Source organism: Gobio gobio, assembly GCF_949357685.1.
Source record: "Gobio gobio genome assembly, chromosome: 2".
Classification (NCBI taxonomy): domain Eukaryota; kingdom Metazoa; phylum Chordata; class Actinopteri; order Cypriniformes; family Gobionidae; genus Gobio; species Gobio gobio.
In genome coordinates, this window is record NC_137098.1 from 6026975 (window position 1) to 6054303 (window position 27329).

At 38.6% G+C, this 27329-nt stretch overlaps 1 protein-coding gene across 2 annotated transcripts in view; it reads right to left on the minus strand.

Moving 5' to 3' along the window:
- Window positions 1-1861: 1861 nt before the first annotated feature.
- Window positions 1862-27329, minus strand: part of ano1a (anoctamin 1, calcium activated chloride channel a) — an 81222-nt gene continuing 55754 nt past the window's right edge. For both annotated transcript variants that reach the window (XM_079806689.1, XM_079806688.1), the window contains exons 15-25: window positions 24785-24859; window positions 24238-24442; window positions 24032-24143; window positions 18650-18707; window positions 18250-18350; window positions 15957-16093; window positions 14982-15134; window positions 9404-9456; window positions 6485-6669; window positions 6294-6399; window positions 1862-3198 (exon numbers count right to left, since the gene is read on the minus strand). In XM_079806689.1, coding sequence (XP_079662815.1) covers window positions 3001-3198; window positions 6294-6399; window positions 6485-6669; window positions 9404-9456; window positions 14982-15134; window positions 15957-16093; window positions 18250-18350; window positions 18650-18707; window positions 24032-24143; window positions 24238-24442; window positions 24785-24859 — 1383 coding nt within the window. In that variant the 3' untranslated portion in view covers window positions 1862-3000. The remainder of the gene's footprint in view (window positions 3199-6293; window positions 6400-6484; window positions 6670-9403; window positions 9457-14981; window positions 15135-15956; window positions 16094-18249; window positions 18351-18649; window positions 18708-24031; window positions 24144-24237; window positions 24443-24784; window positions 24860-27329) is intronic.

A 27329-nucleotide genomic window follows, 5' to 3' on the forward strand; every position in this document is an offset into this window, starting at 1 on the left:
ACAATTACACCTAGAATTTTGTACCATTCTAATTTATTTATTCTCTTAAATCCCTTGTAATACTTTAATGAATTTGTTATTTAACGATAAATGTACAAAAACTCAGCCTATGTAATCATACCTATTATATTTTAGTTATACTTATTTTTAAGTACTATCCAATAACTTGCATTTTTTCACTGATAACTATTAAGGATGCACCGACATTAACATTTTGGCTGATACGATAACCAATAATTCTTTATATTTAAAAGTTGATAACCGATATATTGGCCGATAAATCTAAATCCAGATTTTTTTGATAATTTTTGCAAGCCTGATTACAAAGACAAAAGTCTCACCATTAAAATCCATGTCCCAAACACACAATTATAAATGTTCTCATTATAATTTTATGTAGCTTATATGACAGACTTGCGCTGCACGTGTTGCACTTATTTTCCTTTTTGAAGTGATTTCAATCATATTTCAAGCAATTCAAAGCCATCATGGTGAACAGTGCACACCTGAATGAAATAATGGAAGGAAATTGGGCCGATAACGATAATCTTGATTGACAGATGTCTCGTCCAATCAGCGGTCAGTATTCCATTCGCCACATATACCTACCTTTTCCGTTTTGTCCGACTTGTCATTGTGTTTTCTGATTTGTTATTTTGTTTTTGGAATTGTGATTTGTTTTGCACTTCTCGGCCACCGTAGATATGCATTCTTGATATCAACAATTCAATTTTCACTAGTTAAAATGTAAATTTTTTATATCAGAAAATGCATTTCCACCAGGGCCATAACCACCATAGGCACTGAGGGGTACAAGTCGTCCCCAATAATTGGAAATGACCAGTATTGTATATTTCTTAATGCTGCTCGACATCACGCACTGCTCTGTGTTGTTAGAATGGCAGACAGAAAATAAAAATGTTAATTTTTAGGCTGGTCTGCTTCAATGGTCTAACAGCGCTCGTCAATGTCAAAATGATGGCCAATCAGATCAAAGAAGGCGGGGCTTAATGTTTACTGAAGATGAGTGTGAATTCTAGCGCCATGCTTTTAGTTTTTACAATTAAAGAGTGAGTTTGTGGGAAGATATAAGTAGCTAAACATGTAATATTTGACAACGGTTTGACGATGAAAAGGTTTAACAACAAACTACTCAATTTAGTGTAATTTCGTAATTTTGAACTGCAAATATTTAATCATTTAAATTCATTCAAACATTTTTTTTTTTGCATTTTTTACTTATTAGACATACAAACAAGTACGAATGTGTGCATATTTAAATATATATATTATTTGCAGCGTTTTAATGGATTAAAATCACAACTAGGCTATTTTTAGACCATTCGTATTTCCTCTTTATCCCCCCCAAATCATTTCATTATTTAATTTCTCTAAATAAAAAAAACACAAACAAACTTTGGTCCCCCAATGTTCAAAACATGGTTACGGCCTTGATTTCCACTAGTAAAAATGTTCACATTTGATATCAATGACATCATCACTCGCAGAAAAACTAATTCTTTTTATATCAAGAATTACATTTTAACTAGTAAAAGCTATAAATCTTGATATCGGTCATTATGAATTTATTTCTTACTAGTTGAAATTCCAATTTCACATATCAGAAATACAATTTTTACTAGTAAAAATCATATTTTTTCTTTAATTGACATCAAGATTCATGTCCCGGGAATTAATAAACGCCAAAATGGCTTGCCATAACCTACTTCCTATTTTATTTCTTCCGTCCTTCCTTCCTCATTTAACTCAAAGGAGAGCAGCAAAATTAAAATATGAATTTGTTTCTTGTAACTGGTAAATATTAGTGGTCTTCCAGTCAGCAAAAGAGTCAATAAATGTGTACGTACCAAATGAATATGACATATTTATTTTAGAAACAGTTCAAAAGCAAAAGTACAGTCATAACTTCCCATCAGCAGTTTGAGACACTGAAAGTCCATGACGACACAAAAGACATTCTTTCACAGAGGAAAACAGTATGTGGATGATGTAACAGTCGAAAAATGGGTTTACATTAGAAAAGGTCAAACCAAAGCATTTTTGGGAACACGTGAATATAAAAAAAAAAACATTTTTTGGTACATGAGGAAATTACAATGAAGTTTTAAGTCAAAACAAACAGAGAGTATGTCTTCAGACTGAATTTATATTTAATATTGATATTATATTCATTATTTAGACACATAATTGAATGGAAGACACATGCAACATACTGTACCGATATATATCGTTTCCATCATGGTTGCCATTTCATCATAAAGACAAGGGAGAGAAAACATTCATATATGACTCGATATTAATAAATGCAGCGCATTTCCGTGAATATTAAGGCCTCTTGAACGTCATGGGTTTCTACACAGCGTACCCTTTCATAACAGCATTTTCAGACCTAAAAACCAAGCACTCGCATGCTGCCCAATAAATCAATCGACATCCTGTCAAAACCGCGTAGAATACTAAAAGAAAAAGGCCGTAGTACCTTTGATTGTAGTGTTTTATGTCTATATTTTATTGCGAAACATTGATTACTATGACAGAGCTGAACTACTTCTGAACGCATTGATATCGATAGCTGCTAAATTCACTCGGGCAGAAATATTCTGAATGAAATGTCTAATGTTAAATCATTTAAAAAGCACTTTAAATGAGTCGGTTCGGAGTCCTATCCTATCAATATCGCAAACATAAACGTTCAATTTTCATGTTAAAAGTCCTATAAAAGCATCGTATTTTCAAATAAAAACGCAGAAGCAGCAGGTGTGTGTCACAAAACTACATGTAATATTCATCAGTCGACAGATAAAACGATACAAACCCTAGAGCCCTCTTTCCAAACAAACCTACCTGCAGACAGCATAAAACGGACAGAAAAAGATTAAAAGGAAAGTGGTATGCAAATGAGGTGGCAGTCACATGACGACAGCCGTGGTCCTCGTTTGCGGTTCTGTCTGAGCTGGACTGAGTTCTGGTGGAGCCGCTCTACGCTTGAGAGCTGGGGCGCGAGCGCAGCGGCTGGGGGCTCGGGTCGCCGATGGTGTTCCTGTGCTTCTTGCCCCGCTCCTCCTTCATGAACAACTCGACGATGAGGTTACGCTCCTTGTGTATCTGAACGCTAATGTCCTTAGGAATGTCTGGGATTAGCCAATCCACAAAGTCGCTCATCAGCATTACCACATTCTGGACAGAGAGACGGGAGAGAAGTAACACTCGTATTAGAGTCAATCTCACACAAAACCTAGAAATAGGTCAAATTACACTACAAAAATCACAAGAAATAAGGTTAAAATAACTAATTGCATAACAAAAGTAAGGTTTTTGCATTACATTATTTTCATTGAATTGACATCAAGATACATGTCCTGGGAATGAATAAACGCCAAAACGGCTTGCCATAACCTACTTCCTATTTTATTTCTTCCTTCCTTCCTCATTTAACTCAAAGGAGAGTAGCAGACAACAAAAATACACATTAAAATATGAATTTTACAAGTTCTCTTGTAACTGTAACTGGCCTTCCAGTCAGCAAAAGAGTCGATAAATGTGTACGTATTTTCTATACGACTATACTGAAATTGAAATTCAATGGTAAAGTACACTTGTAAGCATATAGTACGATCTCTATAGGTTTCGTTAACTGAAATAAAGATGAAATATTAAATGTAAATTAGACATGTTGCCTGAAGTTGAAGTACTAAAATGACTAAAACTTAAATAAAAACGAAGCTAAATAGAAATATCTGGAGGAAAAAATCAACAAAAGCAGTTATCAAAATTACTAAAACTCAAACTAAATTGAAAATATGTAAAATATCGCTAAATAATGCAATATTAGTGTATGCACTGCGTGCAGAATTATTAGACTAGTTGATTTTCTGATTGTATATTTTTTCCAGGCAAATTTTACCAATTCCAAACCACATTAATCTTAATAACTACTATACATTTTGTATTTAATCATTTATAAGTGATATCATGAAGGCTGGAAATGAAAAACACCTTATATTCAGGTGTGCAGAATTATTAGGCATGTTTTCTTTAACTGATAAAATGAGGCAAAAAAGGTGCAACTTTTAAAAAGTATTAAATGCCCACGAGAAGGATACAATACTAATGCAATACTAGACATTGCAAAATGAATAGTAGTTATTAAGATTAATGTGCTTTGGAATTGCAAAAATGTGCCTGGGAAAAAAACAAGATCAGAAAATCTTAAAGTGTCTAATAATTCTGCACACATGTTAATATCACAGAAGTATCTGAAATTAATGTATACCCATTTTAATAATGAACATAAATGATTAAAATAGACATTAAAATTGTGCATCTGGACAGGATTATTTTTTTTGGTGTTACAGTAATGAAAATCAGATTTTACACATAATAATGTGTGAATTATGAGGGGAAATATCTTAACTTAAAATATAATGTATTATTTATAATTCAATATTTATTTATAATTAATATATATTAAACAACAACAAGTACAGCTGCAAGCAGCAATTATCGGGGCCAAACACAGAAAGAAACAATGAGACATGCAATTAGCTTCAGAAAACTGCAACAATAAGATGTTTTTAGATTATTTTAGTCAAAACGGCAACAAAAAAAATTCACAATCAAATGTAATGATTAAATTGTTTATCACTTTTGACCAACAGGTGGCGCTGTTACCCAATTAATGTTCAGAGTGAGCAGACAATGACACAAAGTTTGGTATCACTATGGCAAAGCGTTGCAGAGTTACAGCCTCAGAATCAGCTTGGCATCATGCCATCAAATGTGTTGATGTGTTAAATCAAGAACGGTTTGGTCAAATAAAAAAGCTTTTCACTTTTGGCCGGCATGGTCTGAAGATGATCAGAGCCGTTTTTGGTGAAAATCAGACCCACGGTCTAGGAGCAGTTTGAAAAAGTAGGTTTTCAAAGATAATCAAAATGGCGGACAAAAAGTTCAATCAAATAAATCATAATTGGTATTATTGATCTCAGTATGACTCAAGGAATCTATCAAGTTTGATTAAAATTGGCTAAATTAATCAAAAGCTATTAGCATTTTATGAAATGTTATTACAAATTTTGTCCTGAAGCTTTTTAAGTACGTTCATGGCATGGTTATGATAACACACATACTGAGTTTTGTAATGATATGCTAATGCATTAATGAAATACAGCAATTTGTGACAAAATTCAAAATGGCTGACGCCCAAAATGGCCAATATGGGAAAATTGGATATCATTTGTCTTAGTATGCTGCTCTGAATCAAAAGAGACCCATTATGATTTTTATAAGCAAACATAGTAATTTTTCATATCTCCTGACCAGTAGGTGGCGCTGTGCCGAAATGCTGCATGAAGCCTCAGGTCATGCTTGTGATGACATGTACCAATACTCATCTCAATATGCTGAAGCAGAGTGGAGATATAGCCCCGCCTCCAATTTGGTGTGCTCTTTGTCAAATTTGTTTGCGCGTTTTTTCGAGAACTGTTGGGTTTATCAAAAAGCTTTTAGTATATTTTTGCCAGCATGGTCTGAAGATGATCTGAGCCAAATTTGGTGGAAATCGGACAAACCGTCTAGGATGAGTTCGAAAAAGTAGTTTTTTTCAGAAAATTCAAAATGGTGGAAAAAATTTCATGATGGAAAATTAATTTATCCATGCGTTTTTCAAGAATGGTTGGGTTTATCAAAAAAAAATTCCAGCATGGTCTGAAGATGATCTGAGCCAAATTTGGTGAGAATTGGACGAACCGTCTAGGAGGAGTTTGAAAACAGGTTTTTCTGAAAAAATATAAATGGCGGAAAGGTTTTCATGATGGAAAACTAATTTATTCACAAACGGTTGGGTTTATTAAAAAGCTTTTAATAACTTTTTTCCAGCATGGTCTGAAGATGATCTGAGCCATATTTGGGGAAAATCGGTCTAAAGACTTCGGAAAAGTAGGTTTTTCAGAAAAAGAAATGGCGGAAAAATGTTGAGTCATTTGGTGCAATGGAAACGTTTTGTTTCTAACCCTTCCAGTTAAAAAGTTATTAGCACAAACTTAAGTAAAAACTTTGGACAGTTGGTGGCGCTAGAGGGATTCACTTAGAAACTCCAAATTAGCTAAAATGACAATTCATAGAGTCCTCTATCTGAGTGCCAAATTTCATAACGTTCCCGCAAGCGGTTCTATGGGCTGCCAATAGTAATAGATTCATCCAGTAAGTGATCAGCAATCAAAAAAAGTAAGTATTTTGTAATTGGTGTTTAATGATCATGTTTTTTGACTGACCTGAAAGACGATGACGAAAGCGAACCGGGCCGCCAGAATGGCCCAGAATTCTCTTGAGAACTCGTACGGCGTGTCAGACCATGGAGGGTCCCTGTAATCTTTATATCTATGGATAGTGCAAACATTATGAATATAATACACAGTCATCCTGTATACCTAGAATATAATACACACAGTGCAAAGCAAAGTACCTGCAAACGTCCACCCGGTAGCCCAGGTGCAGAGGCGCCAGCGGTTCAGTGCCAGGCTGGAAGTGACTAACATTGAAGTATGAGAGGGTGTGATTGACAAAGCCATGAAGGGTCCCGTCTGGACTGTACATGTACTGATAGACCAGGCGTGGGATGAAGTCAGAGGTGAAGGAGATCACAAACGCCTAAAGAGTGACACAGGACCGTTAGCTTTCACCAGACCTTGTTCATGCGTTTGTTAGGGTGTTTATGATATTCTGCTTTCTAGGCTGTGTCCGAAATCGCCCCCTATACCCTTAGTAGGGCACTATTTGAGGGGAAAGCCATTTGTAGTGGTGTCTGAAACCATAGTGGACGTTATCGAGTGCACTCATTCAATCCCATAATGCACCACAGTAATCAACTACACTCTAAAAAAAAAAGTTTCTATATGGCACCAAAAATGGTTCTTGGCTCGTAATCATAGGGGAACCTTTTTTAGTGCTATATAGCACCAATTTTGGTGCTTCAGTGGTTCTTCAGCGGTTCTTCAGAGGTTCTTCAGCGGTTCTTAGTCAAAGAAATGGTGAAGAACCTCTGAAGAACCTCTGAAGAACCAAAATTGGTGCTATATAGCACTAAAAAAGGTTCCCCTATGATTACGAGCCAAGAACCATTTTTGGTGCCATATAGAACCTTTTTTTTTTAGAGTGTAATGTACACTCAACGGCTATAGAATACCCATAATGCATTGTGAGGGTTGTGCTGAATTAATTCCCATGTCTGACCATAAGATAGATGGTGCTCACAGCTGAATCATCCATCCATTTTCCAAACCGTTGGTCCAATGTGGGTACAGCGTAATATCATACAGATATAAATTCATTTTTAATTGATTACTGGAGCTACCAGTTTGCTAAGATTCAAATAATTATTAACAAAAACAAGCGCAAACTATGCAAAAGTGGCATATAGACTCCTTCAAGTGATCTATGTTAGTGGAGTAATGTAGGGAATAGTGAATGAGGGCATAGAGGGTGATTTCAGACACAGCTCTAGTAATTGCTTGAGTGCAATGGGTGAGATTTCTTTCACCTGCTAAAGTCAGATGGTTTAGAAAAGTAATAGCACACCTGTGTAAAACCATAACTCTGAGTAGGAGTGACACTAGTTAATTGCTTTCAGTGCGGAGCAGTATCGACTTCATAATGCTGTGTTCACACCAAACGCGAATAGAGCATCAAGAGCGAGTGATTTCATGTGATGTCAAAGGAATATGGCAAGCCAAAGTGTTCATATACGCTTGGGCGGGCGTCTGATTGAACATTGACACGTCAAAAGTGTGCGATTTGACAGCAAAACGTACGTCCTTGACACGTGATTTACCACAAAAATGCGTGTTCTTAACGTGCGCTTGGGGTTAGGGCCCGTGGCATAGGCGGAATAGGCAAAGGCTAGGGGCGCCACTCATCCATAGGGGCGCCAAAATGTATTACTGATACTATTTTATTCATATTAATTTGAAATATTACCAAATAAAGCGCAAAAAAAACGTAACTAAGTCCCCCGCATCTCCCCGGTCCGCCTCATCAATCTCCCCCGCCAAGTTGAAGTGATATAACGCGTGATCAGTTTAACGTTGGGAATTTGTTGTGTCGCGTCGCCTCTCGCCGCATCTAATGTAGACAGGATTGCTTTCATTTTTTAGGGTGCTTGGCCGCTCGCTCCAGGTGTAGACACGGTGAAAGTTGCCTGATAATTTATGACGGATGGTCGAATTGTAGTGTCATAAAAAACAGAAGCCCTCTGATGCAGGCAAGATAAGGGAAACACTGCAAAAATGCTCTTCTTATTTAGTATTTTTGTCTTGTTACTAGTCTAAATATCTAAAAATTCTTAAACCAAGATGCATTTACTAGATAAGTAAAATAATATTTTTTTCTTAAGTGAGTTTATGCTTAAAACCAGCTAAATTATCTGCCAATGGGGTGAGAAAAATAATCGTTTCTGTATAGAAGTCGTTATTTAGGGTTTTTTTGCGCACAAAAACTATTCTCGTCGCTTCATAAAGTTATTGTAGAACCACTGTAGTGAGATGGACTTTGTAACAACGTCTTTAGTAGCTTTTAAGGGTCTTGAGAGTGTAAAGTGCATTGTGCCAATGGAGGCCTTTCAGAGCCATCAGATTTCAACTAAAATATCTTCATTTCTGTTCTGAATATGAACGGAGGTCTGATGGGTGTCGAACGACATGAGGGTCAGTAATTAATGACAGAATTTTCATTTTTGGGTGAACTAACCCTTTAACGTGTAAAACAGGTAAACCAAACAGGCAGTGCAAACTTGTGTTTGAAGTATCCAAACAGACGAAAAAAACATGCTCTTTCCTTGGTGTTCTCAAATTGCATGCTCACTTTTTAGGGCACACCACTTATAAAGTAAAGTTACATATTGTTGACCATCTTCTTAAGTAATTACCATAGTGTATCTATGTGTATAGTGTACAATAACAGTGTATCAGTGCTGCACGTTATATAGTATCATAACATAGTGTATCATAACAGCCATAGTGTATCCATTTACCACGATACACTATGGCCGTTATAAGAATTACATGAAATCAGTATCAACAAAATCCATTTTACCACTTATCAAAATCCACTTACACCGTAGTTACAATTGCCTAAATAAGTGAATGAGATTTTTAGATTTTCCTTTCCGTTTTTGTGGTAAATCACGTGTCAAGGTGTCAAATTGCGCGTTTTGCTGTCAAATCGCACGCTTTTGACGTGTCAATGCGCAATCAGACGCCCGCCCAAGCCTATATGAACACTTTGGCTTGCCATAATTTTGACGCTCTATTCGCATTTGGTGTGAACGCATCATAACAGGAGCAGCTCTTATTCGTTTCAGAACAAACACTTGGAATTGAAAACCTACATTAACAATGACAGCCACTTTACTGAGTCCTCTGAGAAGAGTGTACCAGATTCCTTCAAGACAAGAAACAGAAATAAAGACATTAGATTACACACATCGTGTTTTAAATATAGTTATATTTACAGCTGGGTAAGGATGAATGTCATCCCTTAATCATCATTAAAGTAAATAAATAAAACACTCTTTTTATTTAAGTAAAATATAATCTTAAAGCAATCTTTAAAACATTTAAAAAAAAAAAAAAAATCACACATTTAATTGAAAAAAATGTCATGAGATTCAGCCAAAGACACATAATACCACACATTACCACTAGGTGGTGATAAATGATTGTCATAAAACATGGGATCAGTGCATGTCAATACCTTTAAAAAAAGCTTTTTTATAATCACGTATAATCATGTGCAACTCAATATTGCTTATAGTTGTACATTTTTAACATAATTTCCCTTTTTATCCTTTCGCTGGGATTAAATGCACCGTACTAAAGACAGTTATGGGAGTCTGGGGCAAGTTGTCACACCAGTGAATACTTTTCTTGTGGAAAAATGCCTTTAGATTTAGTTCTTACAATGGAACATTTACATTATTACCCAGAAAATGATTGACCTACACTGAGCCCATTGCAGGAAAAATGTGCAATATAATAAATAACTTATATATTTATAATAATACATTAATCATCACTGTTAGCAAATGATCTGATTTTATAAAATGTTGATGTTGATTTTATATATATATATATATATATATATATATATATATATATATATATATATATATATATATATATATATATATATATATATATATATATATATATATATATATATATATATATATATATATATATATATATATATATATATATATATATATATATATATATATATATATATATATATATACACACACAAACACCGATCAGGCATTACATTATTCCTAATATTGTGTTGGTCCCTCTTTTGCTGCCTGACCCGTCGAGGCATGGACTCCACTAGACCCCTGAAGGTGTGCCGTGGTATCTGGCACCAAGATGTTAGCAGCAGATCCTTTAAGTCCTGTAAGTTGCCAGGTGGGGCCTCCATGGATTGGACTTGCTTGCTCAGCACATCTCACAGATGCTCGATTGGATTGAGATCTGGGGAATTTGGAGGCAGAGTCAACACCTCAAACTCGTTGTTGTGCTCCTCAAACCATTCCTGAAGCATTTGTGCTTTGTGGCAGCACATTATCTGCAATATCCGTTTCCATGAAAAGCTGGACATGGTCTCAACAATGCTTAGGTAGGTGGGACGTGTCAAAGTAACATCCACATGGATGGAGGACCCAAGGTTTCCCAGCAGAACATTGCCCAAAGCATCACTGCCTCCGCCGGCTCGCCTTCTTCCCATAGTGCACCTGGTGCCATGTGTTCCCCAGGTAAGCCACACACACACACCCGGCAATCCACGAGATGTAGAAGAACATGTGATTCATCAGACCAGGCCACCTTCTCCCATTGCTCCGTGGTCCAGTTCTGATGCTCACGTGCCACTGTTGGTGCTTTGGGCGGGGTCAGGGGTCAGCATGGGCACTGACTGGTCAGCGGCTGTGCCGCCCCATACGCAACAAACTGAGATGCTCTGTGTATTCTGACACCTTTCTATCAGAACCAGCATTAACTTCTTAAGCAATGTGAGCTCCATTAGTTTGTCTGTTTGATCGGACCACACGGGCCAGCCTTCGCTCCCCACGAGCATCAATAAGCCTTGACCGCCCATGACCCTGTCGCTCGCCCACTTTTCCTGCTTCGAACACATCAACTTGATGAAGAGATAATCAGTGTTTTTCACTTCACCTGTCATAATGTTATGCCTGATCGGTATGAGAGAGAGAGAGAACATGATGAAAACAAAGATGTCACAATAAAAGGGCATCTGAAAGGCCAACTCAGTAAAACAAATTAACTTTTACATTAAGTGGTGACATTTGCTCCCGTAATTTAATTTGGAGGGGCTTTTTTTAACTTTTATAAGGGCAATTTGTTTTCTAACCTGAGAGAATCGAATGAAATCACTATCAACAAAATCACTGCACTGCAGGAGTGGCACAGAGTGGAAACGGCACAAATATCTCACATATAAAATGATGAATGAAATAAATTAAAACTTGCATTTAAAACTACTATTAAACTGTCACTAGGTGGGGGTGAGTCTTAATGAGTGAATGATTCAAATGATCAAATGATCCATTCAAAACCAATTGGCTACATTTAACTCCACTTTTAGACATATGGTGTGTTCCAATTCATCTACTTGTGCACTGTTCTGATGTTTTGTAGTATAAAAAGTGCACTTAATTAACTGAAAAAAACTATGTTTGCAATGTTGGACACTTCATGCACTCGACCCTCACAGCTTTAATCACGTACTGGAGGTGGAAGGGCATCAGACTTTGATGTTGAATGACGAATATCCTTATAAAATTCATACAACGACTACATGGTTGAGTACATGTATAAGTGCATAGTGCGTCATTTGGGACACAACTATACACTCACGAGCTCTAAAAATAAACTTTGTCAGTCGTTCGAGGATCTGTTTATTTGGACAAGCAATGATGTGCATCCGAGTGAGCGAGACGGAGGGAAGTTAGTGAGGGAAAGGTATAAAAGAGTGGAATTAAACTCGAATGAAGCAGGCGAGTGTATGAATGAGTCATTGAATCATTCACTCAACTGAACTGATTCATTCAGTAAACATCTGTGGGTTGCTCTGAGATGCACAATATTTGTGTTGTGGCTGCGTTTGGAACTGTTGTCGTTCAGCGAGAACAGACCATATTGTGATAAGAGAAACAAAGCTTTTTGAAACTTTGAATCAATTGAGCCAAGGTGCTGCTGGTCAAAACTGTCTAAATGCAAATGCAAATGACATGCACAGAAATACTTTTTATAAACCAATAACAAATGTTTTATTATAAGTGCCATCTATTAAAGCTGCACTATGTACAACCCCAAATCAGAAAAAGTTGGGACAGTATGGAAAACGCAAATAAAAAAAAAAGAAGTGATTTCTAAATTTACTTTGACTTGTATTTCATTGCAGACAATATGAACACAAAATATTTCATGTTTTGTCTGGTCAACTTCATGTCATTTGTAAATATGCATCCTTTCCTGTCATTCAGACCTGCAACACATTTAAAAAAAAAGTTGGGACAGTAAAGCATTTACCACTTTGTAATGTTGCCATTCCTATTCACAACACTTAAAAGACGTTTAGGGACTGAAGACACCAAGTGATGAAGTGTTTCAGGTGTAATTTTGTCCCATTCTTCCTGCAAACAAGTCTTAAGGTGGGCAACAGTACGGGGTCTTCGTTGTCGCATTTTGCGCTTCAAAATGTGCCACACATTCTCTATTGGAGACAGGTCGGGACTGCAGGCAGGCCAGTCAAGTACCCGTACCCTCTTCCTCCGCAGCCAGGACTTTGTAATGTGTGCAGAATGTGGTTTTGCATTGTCTTGTTGAAATATGCATGGACGTCCCTGGAAAAGATGTCTTCTTGAAGGCAGCATATTATGCTCCAAAATCTCTATGTACTTTTCAGAATTAATGGTGCCTTCACAGAAGTGCAAGTTACCTTTGCCAAGGGCACTGACACAACCCCATACCATGGCAGACCCTGGCCTTTGGACTTGTTGCTGGTAACAGTCTGGATGATCCTTTTCTTCTTTGGTCCGGAGCACATGGCGTCCATTCCTCCCAAAAAATACTGATTCATCTGACCACAGTACACGTTTCCACTGTGTGATGGTCCATCCCAGATGCCTCCGAGCCCAGAGAAGTCGACGGCGCTTCTGGACACTGTTAACATAGGGCTTCCTTTTGGCACAGTACAGTTTTAACTGGCATTTGTGGATGTAACTACGTATTGTGGTACTTGACAAAGGTTTGCCAAAGTAGTCCTGAGCCCATGTGGTGATCTCGCTTCTAGATGAATGACGATTCTTGATGCAGTGCCGCCTGAGGGATCGGAGATCACGGTTGTTCAGCTTAGGCTTGCGCCCTTGTCCTTTACGCACTGAAATTCCTCATTAATTAATTATGTTATGCACTGTTGAATGTGAAATATCCAAATCTCTTCCTATCTTTCTTTGAGGAACATTGTTTTTAAACATTTCAATAATTTTCTCACGTATTTGTTTGCAAACTGGCGATCCTCGGCCCATCTTTGCTCCTAAAGGATTAGACCGTTCTTAGATGCTACTTTTGTACCAAATCATAATTACAATCACCTGTTGACATCACCTGTTTCAAATCACATCATTATTTAACCATTTTACCTCATTACTAGCCCTAAATTGCTACTGTCCCAACTTTTTTTTGAAATGTGTTGCAGGTCTGAATGACAGGAAAGGATGCATATTTACAAATGACATGAAGTTGACCAGACAAAACATGAAATATTTTGTGTTCATATTGTCTGCAATGAAATACAAGTCAAAGTAAATTTAGAAATCACTTTTTTTTTTTTTTGCGTTTTCCATACTGTCCCAACTTTTTCTGATTTGGGGTTGTAACTTTTCCGTCCGCTAGAGGTCGCCTGTTCAAAACAAAGGCGTAGTTTGATGACGCCACGTTTGAGCGCAGAATCTTGGGACATGTGGTCTTCACCTCACAGCCGGTGGAAAAGAATCGGGCAGAAATCATGTGGATGTGATTATTAACGTTACTGTAGTCTGAAGCAGAGCAGGAGCGAGTGTTGTGGAGCTGAGGAACCGCTGGAGCGATTGTTAATAAGATGAACACAACACACACCTCGCGGGTCTTTTATTATGCCACAGTCACCGGTAAACATTTGGGATATTGTAAGTACTCAACTGAACAAAATATATAACACTGGCCTAGTGGTTTTTGGATATTTTACTGCAAAAATGTTACATAGTGCACCTTTAAATGCAATTTACATATGTCTATATAAAACGTATTATTTTATTCAACTATAGGACTTGTTTTAATGGAGAGTTTGGTTAATCAGGCCAATAAGAGACTAACGTGGAATAAAAAATGTTTTTTATAAAACTGATCCGAGATCAAGTACAAAAACACTGGTTTATGGGTTCACAGAGATAATCCAACCATTGATATTTGGAAATGTTTGGAAATAATTATGACCTAACGAAGCACTGATTACAAACAAATGATTCGCAAAGGTTTTGAAGCTTCGAAAGCGCCAATCACCATCTAAAACGTAAGTTTTAGTAACTTTAAATTCTTGTTTATTCAGCTGTTATATAAATATCATATTTGCAGCTGTGTGGGATTGCTTAACTCTATCACAGATTACAAGTATGTCCTATGAAAAGCTCAAACGGGGGCATGTTCTGTCCACATATCTTGAATTTTGGAGTGAGTATGTATATTTTGTAGTGTCTTATTATGCACTCTCAGAAAATAAGGGTATAAAAGCTGTCTGGGGCAGTACCTTTTCAAAATTTACATATTAGTACCTAAAAGGAAGTGTGTATAAATCACATAAAACACTCTTTGCCAAACAAAACAATACTGAATGCACTGCGTGTAGATACTAACCAATGTCTTTTGCGCGTACAGCAATCGGTCTTCTCAGTTCCGTGACAAACTTTTTGGCATCAAGACGGATTTCAATGATGTTGTTTAGCAGAGCAAAGAGGGGAGCCAGCGGAAAGGAGGCCACAAACAAGGTCACCATCCCAAACTGAATGACTAGATAAGAAAAAGAAACAAAAACATCCACTAAAGCACAACTTCACATCAATTATCTTATCAGACACAAATCAGACTTTGGTATGCTGGGAAAACTTGGTCTTATGAAATTAAAAAGGACTTGCATCCTTTTTGGTTCTTTCTAGTTTGGCGGATGCTCCTGAACGTTACCGGTTTAGGGTCTCAGGAGGAGTATGGGACGTGCCATGCTCAAAGATGGAGGAATGGGACGGGAGAAACAGTGAGAGATGGAGTGATAGAAGTATGGATGGAGGATGGTAGGTGAGGGGGTGGCGTGTTATTAATGAATTCAAGCCAGAACTAAAGCTCATAATCTCACACTGCTCTGCCAGCCCCCCTTTGGACCCATAATGCCTCTCTCTTAGCAGAAGTCCAGCCCACGCTGTAGCACAGATGAGGCGAGATAAGAGGAGGGGCCGGTAACACACCAACTCCACGCATAATACTGCAAATCCTACACAGAATGGATGTGCATTTACCCTGTTCACCATGCATGCTGTGTCTGGGTGCTTGAATTACACTTGATAGTGCTGAGATGACGTGCATAAATCTGTCTAGTTGAGTTTAGACATTTCAATTAGTGTTCGCGAACAGCACGAATTTAATAATTCATGATCGGAAATTGTAATTATGATGCATTTTTAATGATGCCATGTTCCTACATGAGTGCTGAAAACAGCCAGCAGGACCAGGAGAGAATACAAACAAATGTTTATATGTCTGTGTGTGCGTGTGTGTGTGTGTGTGTGTGTGTGTGTGTGTGTGTGTGTGTGTGTGGGCGCGTAGTGTGTAGTGACTCACTCATTTCCATGTACTCTGGGTTGAGTCCGACAAAGGGCCCAAGGAAGTGGTCCTTCTCGTGACGATGAAGCGTTTTGTTCAGCTCTTCCTGATGCTTTTTGTCTATCTTGCGTTGTCGGAGCAGTTTCTTCAGTTTCCTGTGACACGGATACATTAATAAATAATCACTGTGGATTTTGCTTAAATAACTATCTTGGTGAATTCAAGCATATATTTATTACATGATGTGCTCATTTGCAGACCAGATTAAATTAGATCTCTGTATTTTTCACCATTTTAATAATATATTGTTATATTTTTTATACAAAAGGAAATGTATACCTTTATTCAGCAAGGATGCATTAAAACTGATTATTAATATTTTAGCATCAATAATAACTGATATATAATTGAGCACCAAATCATCATAGAATGATTTCTGCATGATCATGTGACACTGAAGACTGGAGTAATGATGCTGAAAATACAGCTTTGATCACAGAAATAAATTACATTTTAAAGCATATTAAAACAGAAAACATTTCTTTAAAATTCTAATAATATTCTACAATATTACTGTATTTATAAATGCAGAGCATTAGAGTTTTCTTTAAATATAAAAAAATTGACAATTCATTTAATATACATTGCCAAAAGTTTTGGGACGCCTGCCTTTACGTGCACATGAACTTTTAATGACATCCCATTCTTAATCTGTAGGGTTTAATATGGAGTTGACCCACCCTTTACATCTCTAACAGCTTCAACTCTTCTGGGAAGGATTTCCACAAGGTTTAGGAGTGTGTTTATGGGAATATTTGACCATTCTTCTAGAAACGCATTTGTGAGGTCAGACACTGATGTTGGACGAGACGGCCTGGCTCTCAGTCTCTGCTCTAATTCATCCCAAAGGTGTTCAATCGGGTTGAGGTCAGGACTCAAGTTCCTCCACACCAAACTCGCTCATCCATGTCTTTATGGAGTGACGCTTTGTGCACTGGTCAGTCATGTTGGGACAGGAAGGGGCCGTCCCCAAACTGATCCCACAAAGTTGGGAGCATGAAATTGTCCAAAATGTCTTGGTGTGCTGAAGCATTAAGAGTTCCTTTCACTGGAACTAAAAGGCCAAGCCCAACCCCTGAAAAACAACCCACACCATAATCCCCCCTCCACCAAACTTTACACTTGGCACAATGCAGTCAGGCAAGTCCCGTTCTCCTGGCAACCGCCAAACCCAAACTCGTCCGTTGGATTTCCAGACAGAGAAGCGTGATTGGTCACTCCAGAGAACACGTCTCCACTGCTCTAGAGTCCAGTGGCGGCGTGCTTTACCCCACTGCATCCCACGCCTTGCATTGCACTTGGTGATATAAGGCTTGGATGAGCTGCTCAGCCATGGAAACCCATTCCATGAAGCTCTACACACTGTTCTTGAGCTAATCTGAAGGCCACAGAAGTTTGGAGGTCTGTAGCTGTTGACTCTGCAGAAAGTTGGCGACTTCTGTGACCCTCAGCATGCACTGACCCCGCTCTGTGATTTTACGTGGCCAACCACTTTGTGGCAGAGTTGCTGTTGTTCCCAATTGCTTCTACTTTGTTATAACACCACTAACAGTTGAGCGTGGAATATTTAGTAGTGAGGAAATTTCATGAATGGACTTATTGCACAGGTGGCAACCGATCACAGTACCACGCTTGAGTTCACTGAACTCCTGAGAGAGACACATTCTTCAACAAATGTGTGTAGAAGCGTCTGCATGACTAGTGCTTGATTTATGCACCTGTGGCCATGGAAGTGATTGGAACACCTGAGTTCAATGATTTGGAGGGGTGTCTAAATACTTTTGGCAATATATATATATATATATATATATATATATATAAGAAGTGTTTGGACCCAGAAATTGTGATGTGTGACTTGACTTAAATTTCTGCAAATTTGTCCCCAAAATTAGCTCAGAAAATATGAAAAAAGTTCTGTCTGAACCTGCTGGATGTGTGTCTTTTACCATGCGTTACTTTCAGGACCATTTGCATTAGAAAAGCTTACGATCCAGTACATTTGCATTTGTCCAAGAACAACATAAATTGTATTTGCAAATATGCCACAAAATAGGTCAGCGTGATTTGTTCATGAAAAACAAATCAAGAAAAGATCCTGCGAGGTATTTACAATGCTCTGGTATGTACAATTATTTCCTAAAGCAATCACGTCTAGAAATGTACACCACACCTATAATGCAGAGTGGAAATTGATCACATTTCTTTCGTCTTGGAAATGTGCCTACATGTTCTCTATGCTGTATGTACTCACGGAACACCAATCTCAAACAGGTTATTCTGGATGAGCTGTTTGCCAAGCATGGTGATGCAGAGCTGAATGCACAATTCCATCAGACAGCCAGCATGGGCGCACTTCAGGGAGAAACAGAGACTTCAGTCAGTTACTGTGGAGTTGACCATCTACAAACCTTTGAATGTGTTAGTCATCGGGACTGAGGTAACTAGGACAATCTGTCAAGTTATTTTTCATATGATGATGTGGTTACAAGACTCCAAGAATAGAGTATGGCTCAGAAGGGATGCTGCTTAATATACACACACACACACATACATATACACCAGTTGTTCAATTAGACTAATTCTCATGAAATTATTTTTCACAGTTTATGACATACACACATAAAGGAGGGAGTTGAAAACTAGATAAGTACCTCTTCCATCCGGTAAGACCCCAAAACGTAGATGTATTTGCCTGGACGTCCAATGAGTCTGGAGGCATTGGATAGAGGAAGGTCAAGAGCTGAGATTACCAGTGGAGATTCACAAAACAGACATTACAGTAAAAGTATCCTAAAAGGGAAATCGGGGATGGGGCAGGGGTGAGCTCTGTTACAAAACCTAGTGAGCAACCTAGTGACATCATACATTTTCTTTGAGTAACAGCAATTTTCAGGTGACAATAGTGTCAGTGTAATGTAGGCCAGTAAGAGCTGTGCGTATAAACCGCACTCCCCTGGCCTCAAGAGGCGCACTAGTTACTGACGGTTCAAATCCCGTGTTCGGAGCGGGTTGAGTAGGACCAGTGACATTTGGTGCCATGACCCAGGTGGGAGTGAGGTTAGGGGGTGAGTGTAACTTAGGCCAGTAAAAACTATGAATGTATACCCCGCTTCATTGGTCTCAAAAGGTGCACTAGCGACTGACACTAGAGGCTGCGGTCCTTAGCGTCCTTGTTATAGCGTCCACCTCCCACGCCGGAGACACCAGTTTAAGTCCCGCTCGTGGGTCGACTAGGACCGGTTACATTTGGTGCCGTGACCCGGATGGGAGTGAGGTTTAGGGGGGTGAGTGTAACATAGGCCAGTAAGAGCTGGGCGTATAAACCTCACTCCCCTGGCCTCAAGAGGCGGACTAGCGACTGACGGTTCAAATCCTGTATTCGGAGCGGGTTGAGTAGGACCAGTGACATTTGGTGCCATGACCCGGATGGGATTGAGGTTTGGGGGTGAGTGTAACTTAGGCCAGTAAAAGCTATAAATGTTTTCCCCCGCTCCATTGGCCTCAAGAGGTGCACTAGCGACTGACGCTAGAGGCTGCGGCCTTTACATCCTTGTTATAGCGTCCACCTCCAATGCCGGAGACACCAGTTTAAGTCCCGCTCGTGGGTCGACTAGGACCGGTTACATTTGGAGGTTTAGGGGGGTGAGTGTAACATAGGCCAGTAAGAGCTGGGTGTATAAACCTCACTCCCCTGGCCTCAAAAGGGGCACTAGCGACCAGTGTTGGGCACGTTACTTTAAAAAAGTAATTAGTTATGGTTACTAGTTACTTCTTACAAATAGTAACTGAGTTAGTAACTGAGTTACATCATTATAAAAGTAACTAATTACCAGGGAAAGTAACTACTGAGTTACTTTTTTTTTTTTCAAAACTTGGATGCCCCCAATATTAAATATGTTAAATTAATGAATTGGACACTAAATAGAATCAATTATTATTATAAAACATTGTATACTAATGTACACTATTGTAATGTTGCTGTGGGACAATGTGAGAGACACCTATCAAATTCAATACATTATTGTAAATATTTTCCGTAGACCTACTATAGTGCAAATATTGTGTAAATATTATCAGTACTATATTATTCCTTTGGTAGTGGAGCTCACTTTATCACCTGGGTTTTTAGCCACTAATTTTGTGGCGGCATGAGATGATGTGAGGCGCTTCATTAGATTAGAATTACTTGCCACCGACGTGGAGAGACTCTTTCTTCCTGGGCATAAGTTGCACATTACATAAACATTCTTACCTTTCACCTCAACGAGGGAAAAGTAGCGCTTATACTTCCAGTTAGCAAAAGCTACCTTTGAAGTCGTTGGACTTGGTGTGTGTGACTGTGCATATGCGTGTGTCTGTGTGTGAACTCAACCTATCAACCTCAACCTTGTCTCCCACCCACCAATCATCATCAGTTATGTGTACCACCCCACCCATCCCCCAACACGCATGGCACACACACACACGCACGCACGCTGTGCATGTAAACCTCACTCCCTTGGCCTCAAGAGGCGCGCAAGCAGCTGCGGTCTTTAGCATCCTTGTCTTTAGCATTCCACCCCAGATATCCCAAACAAATCAAGTTGAGTGGGATCAGTTACATCAGCAACCATTAGTGGCACAACAAAGTTGATTGGAGCACTGATAAGAAGCTGCGAATACCAAAAAGAGTGCAGCCAGGGAACTGCCACCTTAAACAGTTAAATATAGTTGAAGAGTAGGAATGCCAAATAGAAACCAAGAACGCAGTGAGTCACTGTGAATCCACCATAAAAGAGCTAAGTGGTTTGGCAATACAAGTCTGCAGTAGTAAATGCTACATTGTTTCTATTGTTTAAGAATATTAGAAAGGAGTTGTTGGTGTTGATCGGTTTTAATTGCTCTTGTACTGTAGGGCGGTACCAGTCCTGCAGTATTTTTGTTTCAGCCTTTGACAATATATGCAACGTACTGCTAATCCAAAAGGCGTTTAGCTGATTTTGCTTAATTACTGATAACTCATGCACTCTAAAGACTGTGACACACCAAGCCGACATAAAATTATAACTAACGTTGACTAAAACCGCCTGTGCTGTCGCCTCGCGTCTCAGCTAAAGCTGTGCTTGAACACACCACAAAGAAGTAAATATCTGTCTATATCAGCAGGTATCAATAGTCTGTTTTCATCATTCAAAAAGGGAAACCAAAACTAGCACTGCAAACAAAGCAGCACTTGCATACTATTTGTAATCTCATCCATGCTGATCACTTTCTTTGTGCTCCTTGTTTGATGAACTAACTTATGTAATGACCTGTCCAACTGAACTTTTGTACAAGTCTGAACAAGGATTCAAGCTTAGGCACATATTTCTTCATTCCTCTATGTTTAGACAATGGCTCTTGTTTGGCACTTCCTAAAAAACTCTAGAAAGTCAGGAGTAAACAAATAAGACAGCTCTCCTTTTAAATGTCATGCAATTACTATGATCTGATCATCCTCTACATCAGCTGGGAAACGTTTTAGAAGAGCTGGAAGTGCTATTATCCACTTTCCCTGAAGACGACAACCCTATTGTGGTTCTTGGTTTTACATTACAGTCACATGGATAAGCTTGTTTAACCTCACCATCTCACCAAATTACAAATCAGGAAACCTATTGGGCCTAATTTACACAAGTAACTGTACATTTGTGATTTGCTGCACACACACTTGGTTTTCTTCCAACATAACCTCCACTCCCTCTTACCCACTAAACTTTTTTCCTATACTCGCCCACCTCTCTTCATCCTGCAAAAAGCTCCTCCTCTCTTATGTAAATACAGTATTTACATCCACTTGAACGTCTTGTCTAGACAGCATCTGTCCTCCCTCCTCCAGGTCCGTTTGCACAAAACGCCCACTAACCCCTGGACATCAGATGTTCTTTGTGAAACCAAACTCAAGAGAGAAAATGGCACCGATCGAAGGTTCCTAGTGAAATGGGTAGCATAAGTCACTGATCTCTTCCTGCCGATTTAAAAGCAGACACTCAAAAACAGAAATGAATCTCTGTCACTAAAGCCCTGCGGCTGGCAAAAGATGCCTGTAGATCAATTGTCCTGCTGGATCTGTCTGCAAATGTAAAAATTACCAGATCCTAATATTTATAAAGTATCTTGGAAGGGAGCATAGGGGTATCCATAGGGGTACCCCAGGGTTCAGTGTTTGGCCCTTTCCCCTTTTCGTTTTACATAATTACTGGGATCTATCATCAAGACACATGGATTTTGGATAAAGCATCCTGCACAATTCCTTGTCATCTATAGACTGGACAACTGCAATGCTCTTGCAATATGCCATCCTTCCTACATGCATGATTAAACCTCTACAAATGATTCAGAGTGTGTTGACATTGAGACTTACCATGCTGCCAATGCCATCCTGGGCTCTGTTATTTTACCCAGTATGTGTGTGCTGTGAAATTTGTTTGGCTATTAGTTAGTTTAGTTTATCCTAGCAACATGTTAAAGAGGTCATCGGATGCACAATTCGCTTTTATATGTTGTTTGCATATAAATGTGCCTTTGCAGTATGTGGACACAGCCACCCTACAATGATAAAAATACATTCACAAAGCCTCAATAATCAAGCCGTTTTAATTTTCTGAGCAATATGACATCAAATTGCTCATGCTCCACCCACAACCGCTGACGGACTGACCCATATTAGCATATTTCTACCCTCAACCAGTTGTTCACATTACAAATTAGTTAGGATCAGGGCTTAAAAACGAAAAAAAATATCAATCGGTTCACTCCGAGCAGAATCGATATTATAGCGTTTCCGTTTTTGCGTTCCTCAATAAACATTACTGTTCCGAAAACGGTTTGATATGAAAAAAATACCGGTTAATAACGTTATTTTAATTTAGCCTAAACTTTAAACAAATATGTATAAATAGACTTATTTTCACTCAATAATAATATAACGCATGGTAATTAAACTTGAATATTTATTTCATAACATTTTTAAAACCAGAAATGCATGCATTAATTACAAAGCATAAACAGCGGCCCTGTTTTAATGGAGCGTTAGACAATCGAAAGTGGCCCTCTATATGCCGAATTCTTTTCAGAAGAGTGATAACATTCTTTGTACATAACTTTTTTTCAACACGACTTGTTTTAAAAATTGCATGAATAAAGAATAAATAAACTGGATAACCATTGCTTTTTTAATGCACCGTCAACTGCTAATTTCAAAGCAAACACTGCGCAACACGTCCTTGCATCACATAATCAAATTCAGTCAGCTAATAAAGCTTGATCATTTAATGCAATATATAACATACCATTTAATACGAAGCAACAACCGTCTATATAGAAAACATTGACCTGTCCTGTATTGGCAATCTGAAAGACTATAGGAAAAATGTTTGATAGATGCTAGTAGCCTGCTTGGACAGGCTTAAACAAAATCTACAAACTAGCCTAAATCAGTCTATTTGAGCTTAAAGTCCGTACTACTTATTTAAACGTTCGAAAAGAATGTCCTCCAATACCTGCGCTTTCATTGTAGACCTCAGCGGGGAAAGAAATGAACTTGAGGCATGTAAATGCGCGCTCTAAACTGACTTGCGTACCGGTAGATTCATAGATGATGTTGCGCGGGCATTTCACTCACGCTTGATCCGTCAGCGTCACATGCTGTACTACTCAATTCATGATTGGTCACTGCCAAATTAAAATATTAAATAGAACGATAAAATAACGTTATTAACCGGTTAATGGTCATTTCAAATTAACGTTTCTGTTCAGAACGATTCAAATTGATTTTGATTTTGTTTCCGTTTTTGTTCCTCTTAAAATTTCGTTCGTTTCCGGTTTTCGTTTTCGTTCCTTGAACCGGTTCAGAGCCCTGGTTAGGATACTGCCTTAGGGCAGCCGCCTATGTAGGCAGTAGACAGCAGAGCAGCTTACCAGGTTATGAAACAGAGCTCAAACTAAAGGGAATCCTATTGCAGACTGGGTTTACGTTCAGTTTGAGAGTGACTGCTTGGTACCAATGCTCTTACCTGCCTCTGAAGAATGCCAGGTACACAATCGGGGTAAATGCATTTGCAAACTTCAGTATGAACGTCTTGAAGATCAGCCTCTCCTCAAAACTCTTGTCAGTTTTTGGCACCTCTGATGGGTTGAGAACAACAGCACGTACTGTAACCATAGCTTTTTGCAACACAGCTGACGAACTAAATGTCTTGAAAACAAAAACCAGACGTACCCATAATAGTGAGCCAGCGTGCAATTGCTCCATAGACCTCATCCATGATGATGATGATGATAAGGTTGATGACAGCCCCAGTGGTTTTAACGGTGGCCCGTATATTAGTGCGGAAGACAGTGGCAGTGGAACTCATGTGCAGGGCAGTCATAATGGAGACCCTGTATAGCACCACACCAAACACGATGGCCAAGGTCACAAAGATCTGCACACAATAAGAAAAGAGAGTCTACTCATAAGCTAATGATTTAATCCAGTTGGATCGTGCAAAAGCCAATGTTTTTGGTTACAATAGTATTTGGCACAGATGTAAGTCATCATGACTACTTTATTCTGCAATGAAAATGTCTTGATAAGGGGCTTAATGAGATTAAGGGAGTTGTCTGTTCATGTGATTCCAACTTGATGGCCACCACCCATATTTAAAATAAACTGACTGGTTGTTGAACAAAAAGTACTTAAACTGCTAAACATAGCATAATTCAATTCATTGCAAAAGAATATAGCATTATACCACAATAAATCTAATAAATGAGTCGGGTCTTACCAAAAAAATCATCATGACGATAATGGTCATGTAAGCTGGCATTCTGTCGGTGCATGTCAGCTTCACATTTCCCGTCTGAAACAAGACATGAATTGTCAAATAGGAGTTAAAAACACACCCTAACACATATATCTAGCAACAGATAAGCAAAAATCAGATGTGTAGTCTCCGGCTTCCAGCATGCTTTGGCCTCAGAAGAGACAGACAGGGTCAAGCCAAGCAGAGCAAATACAAGCCCTTAGACATGCGTTACAGCTGTGCTGTCACATAACATTTCAGTATACTGCAACTAGGTCAACATCTACTGAGCATAATACCCAATAATCCAGACATCCCAATGACAGAAAGGATGGCATGCATAAGTCTACAGACAAAAACATGGCAAGAGCAGCACTGCCTGTGTTGTGCCAGGCACAAATAAAGGCACTTTTTTTTTTAAATAAGCATATGGTCCGGTCCACACTGTAGATTATTCTAGCCAAGAACTACCCACTTGGACAAGCAGAAGAATACAGATCGACATGCAAAATGGCAAATATACCGTTGGTCTTATAAAGGGTGACTTCAGGTTGATGAAGTGTGCCGGTCAACCTGAATTCACCCCATGTATACACACACAAGACCAAAGTGTGCCTTTATGACACGTTTAAAACCACCATAGACATAATTATAAATGGCCAAATTGTCCTTCCCAATATTTGAAATTCTTGCACTGCTCTCCTGCACTTCATTACGCAGTGCTCTGTATGTTAGGATGACAAAAAGGTTTAAAAGTAAAATTTTTAATCTGGTTTGCCTCAGTGGTCTAACAGCGCTCGTCAATGTCAAAATGATTGAGATGGCCAATCAAATCAAAGTAGGCGGGGTTTACGTTCTCTTTTGGCTCGTTCACAGTCTTCACACAGATGAGCGTGTCAATCAATCGCTTAATGTCATTACGGGGATTTCTATTCTTTCCGGTGATATCACAAAACAAAAATGCACACAAACGTGTCCCTGCTCTTAATGTACAATGATTGAACATCTTTGATTTTAATGAAGAAAAAAAACTATATAAGGGCGGATTAGAACCTGTAACCTTCGACACGGTTTACAAAATTTCTACCACCAGACCACTAAGGAATTCGAATATTAACAGCGGATCTATGCATTTATTCACTAACGGGAAGAATCTCGAGACTAACGATATATTTGATGCAAATTAATGCATATATTATTTGCAAATAGTCCCAAAATGACTATTTCCCAACTACAATTAGACCTAGAATTTTGTTCACGGCCTTGGTTTAGAGGTCGTCCGATAGTGGATTTGACCAATAACGATAAGTAGGTTGGATTGGGTAAATTACAAATGCATACAGTTATTGAATGTTTGTATACAAGCAATTTTGATGTTTGTGAAAACAGCTCTCTTGCTCTTGTGATATTGCTTAATTATATCACATTATAATGTAAGAATCCAGATCTCATACGCTTACTTTTTTTGCAACAATATCTTGAATTTTGTGAGCATTCAAATTAATTTTGGTGACATTTTTGACACAATCCCTAATTCATTTCTAAACCGGCACAATAAATAAATCAAATTAGAAATAAGTTGTTGATTGCATCTGAAGCAGTCAGTTTTACATCCAATCACATTAATGACGTTAATAAATAAATCAGACAATGCACCCAGCAATTGTGGTCTTGAAACAAAATCCCTGAGTCCTCTAAAGCCGGGTACACACTGCGATTTTGGCCACGATTTGGCCGTCGGAGACAAATTTTGCAAATCCTAAAAGGTTCCTCTGATCCTAGGCTAAAAAAAAGTCTTTGATCGTTGGATTTGACATGTCCACCGGCATCCGATTAATGACCGCTGCGATCAAATTTGACAAAATTCTGGCAGTGTCTGAAGATTTGTCGCACAATCCTGCAGTGTGACTTCTCATAGGACAGCAGTCAAATTATCTACTTTTTCAAACCATGACCAAAATGAGCACTAGAGATTTATTTGTAGCCACCATTTCAATCCCGCCATCAAACGTGTCATTGATTGATGATATAAAACTCTGGATGAGTTTTCTTGCCGTGCGTCCGTTTTTATCGCGGCTTGACTATCGTCCAGTCTGACATTGTAAGATCTCAGTTGTCATTAGTGTGACATGATTACAGCGGGGATCATGTTCGTACAGTCTGACAAGCAACAATCATAAAGGACTATTCTAAATCGCACAGTGTGCACCCGGCTTTAGTCTGAGACCAAGACCAGACCGAGTACACATGTGGTCGAGACTTGAGACAGGACCAAGACCTTCAAACAATGGTCTTGAGACCGTTCTCGAATACTACAACACTAGTGTCAAAACAAACTCCATGAGGCGTCAGTGATAGTTTTTATTTCGCCTTTAGAGGGCTCTCGTACGATATAATGCCAGCATATCAGTATGGATTTTTGCCGATAACTGATTGTTCTAGCAAAAATCGGTCGATGTTTGTGGTAAAATGTGAAAATAGCTGTTTCATGGTGAAGATATAAAATCACCCAGAAATTTCTGCAGAA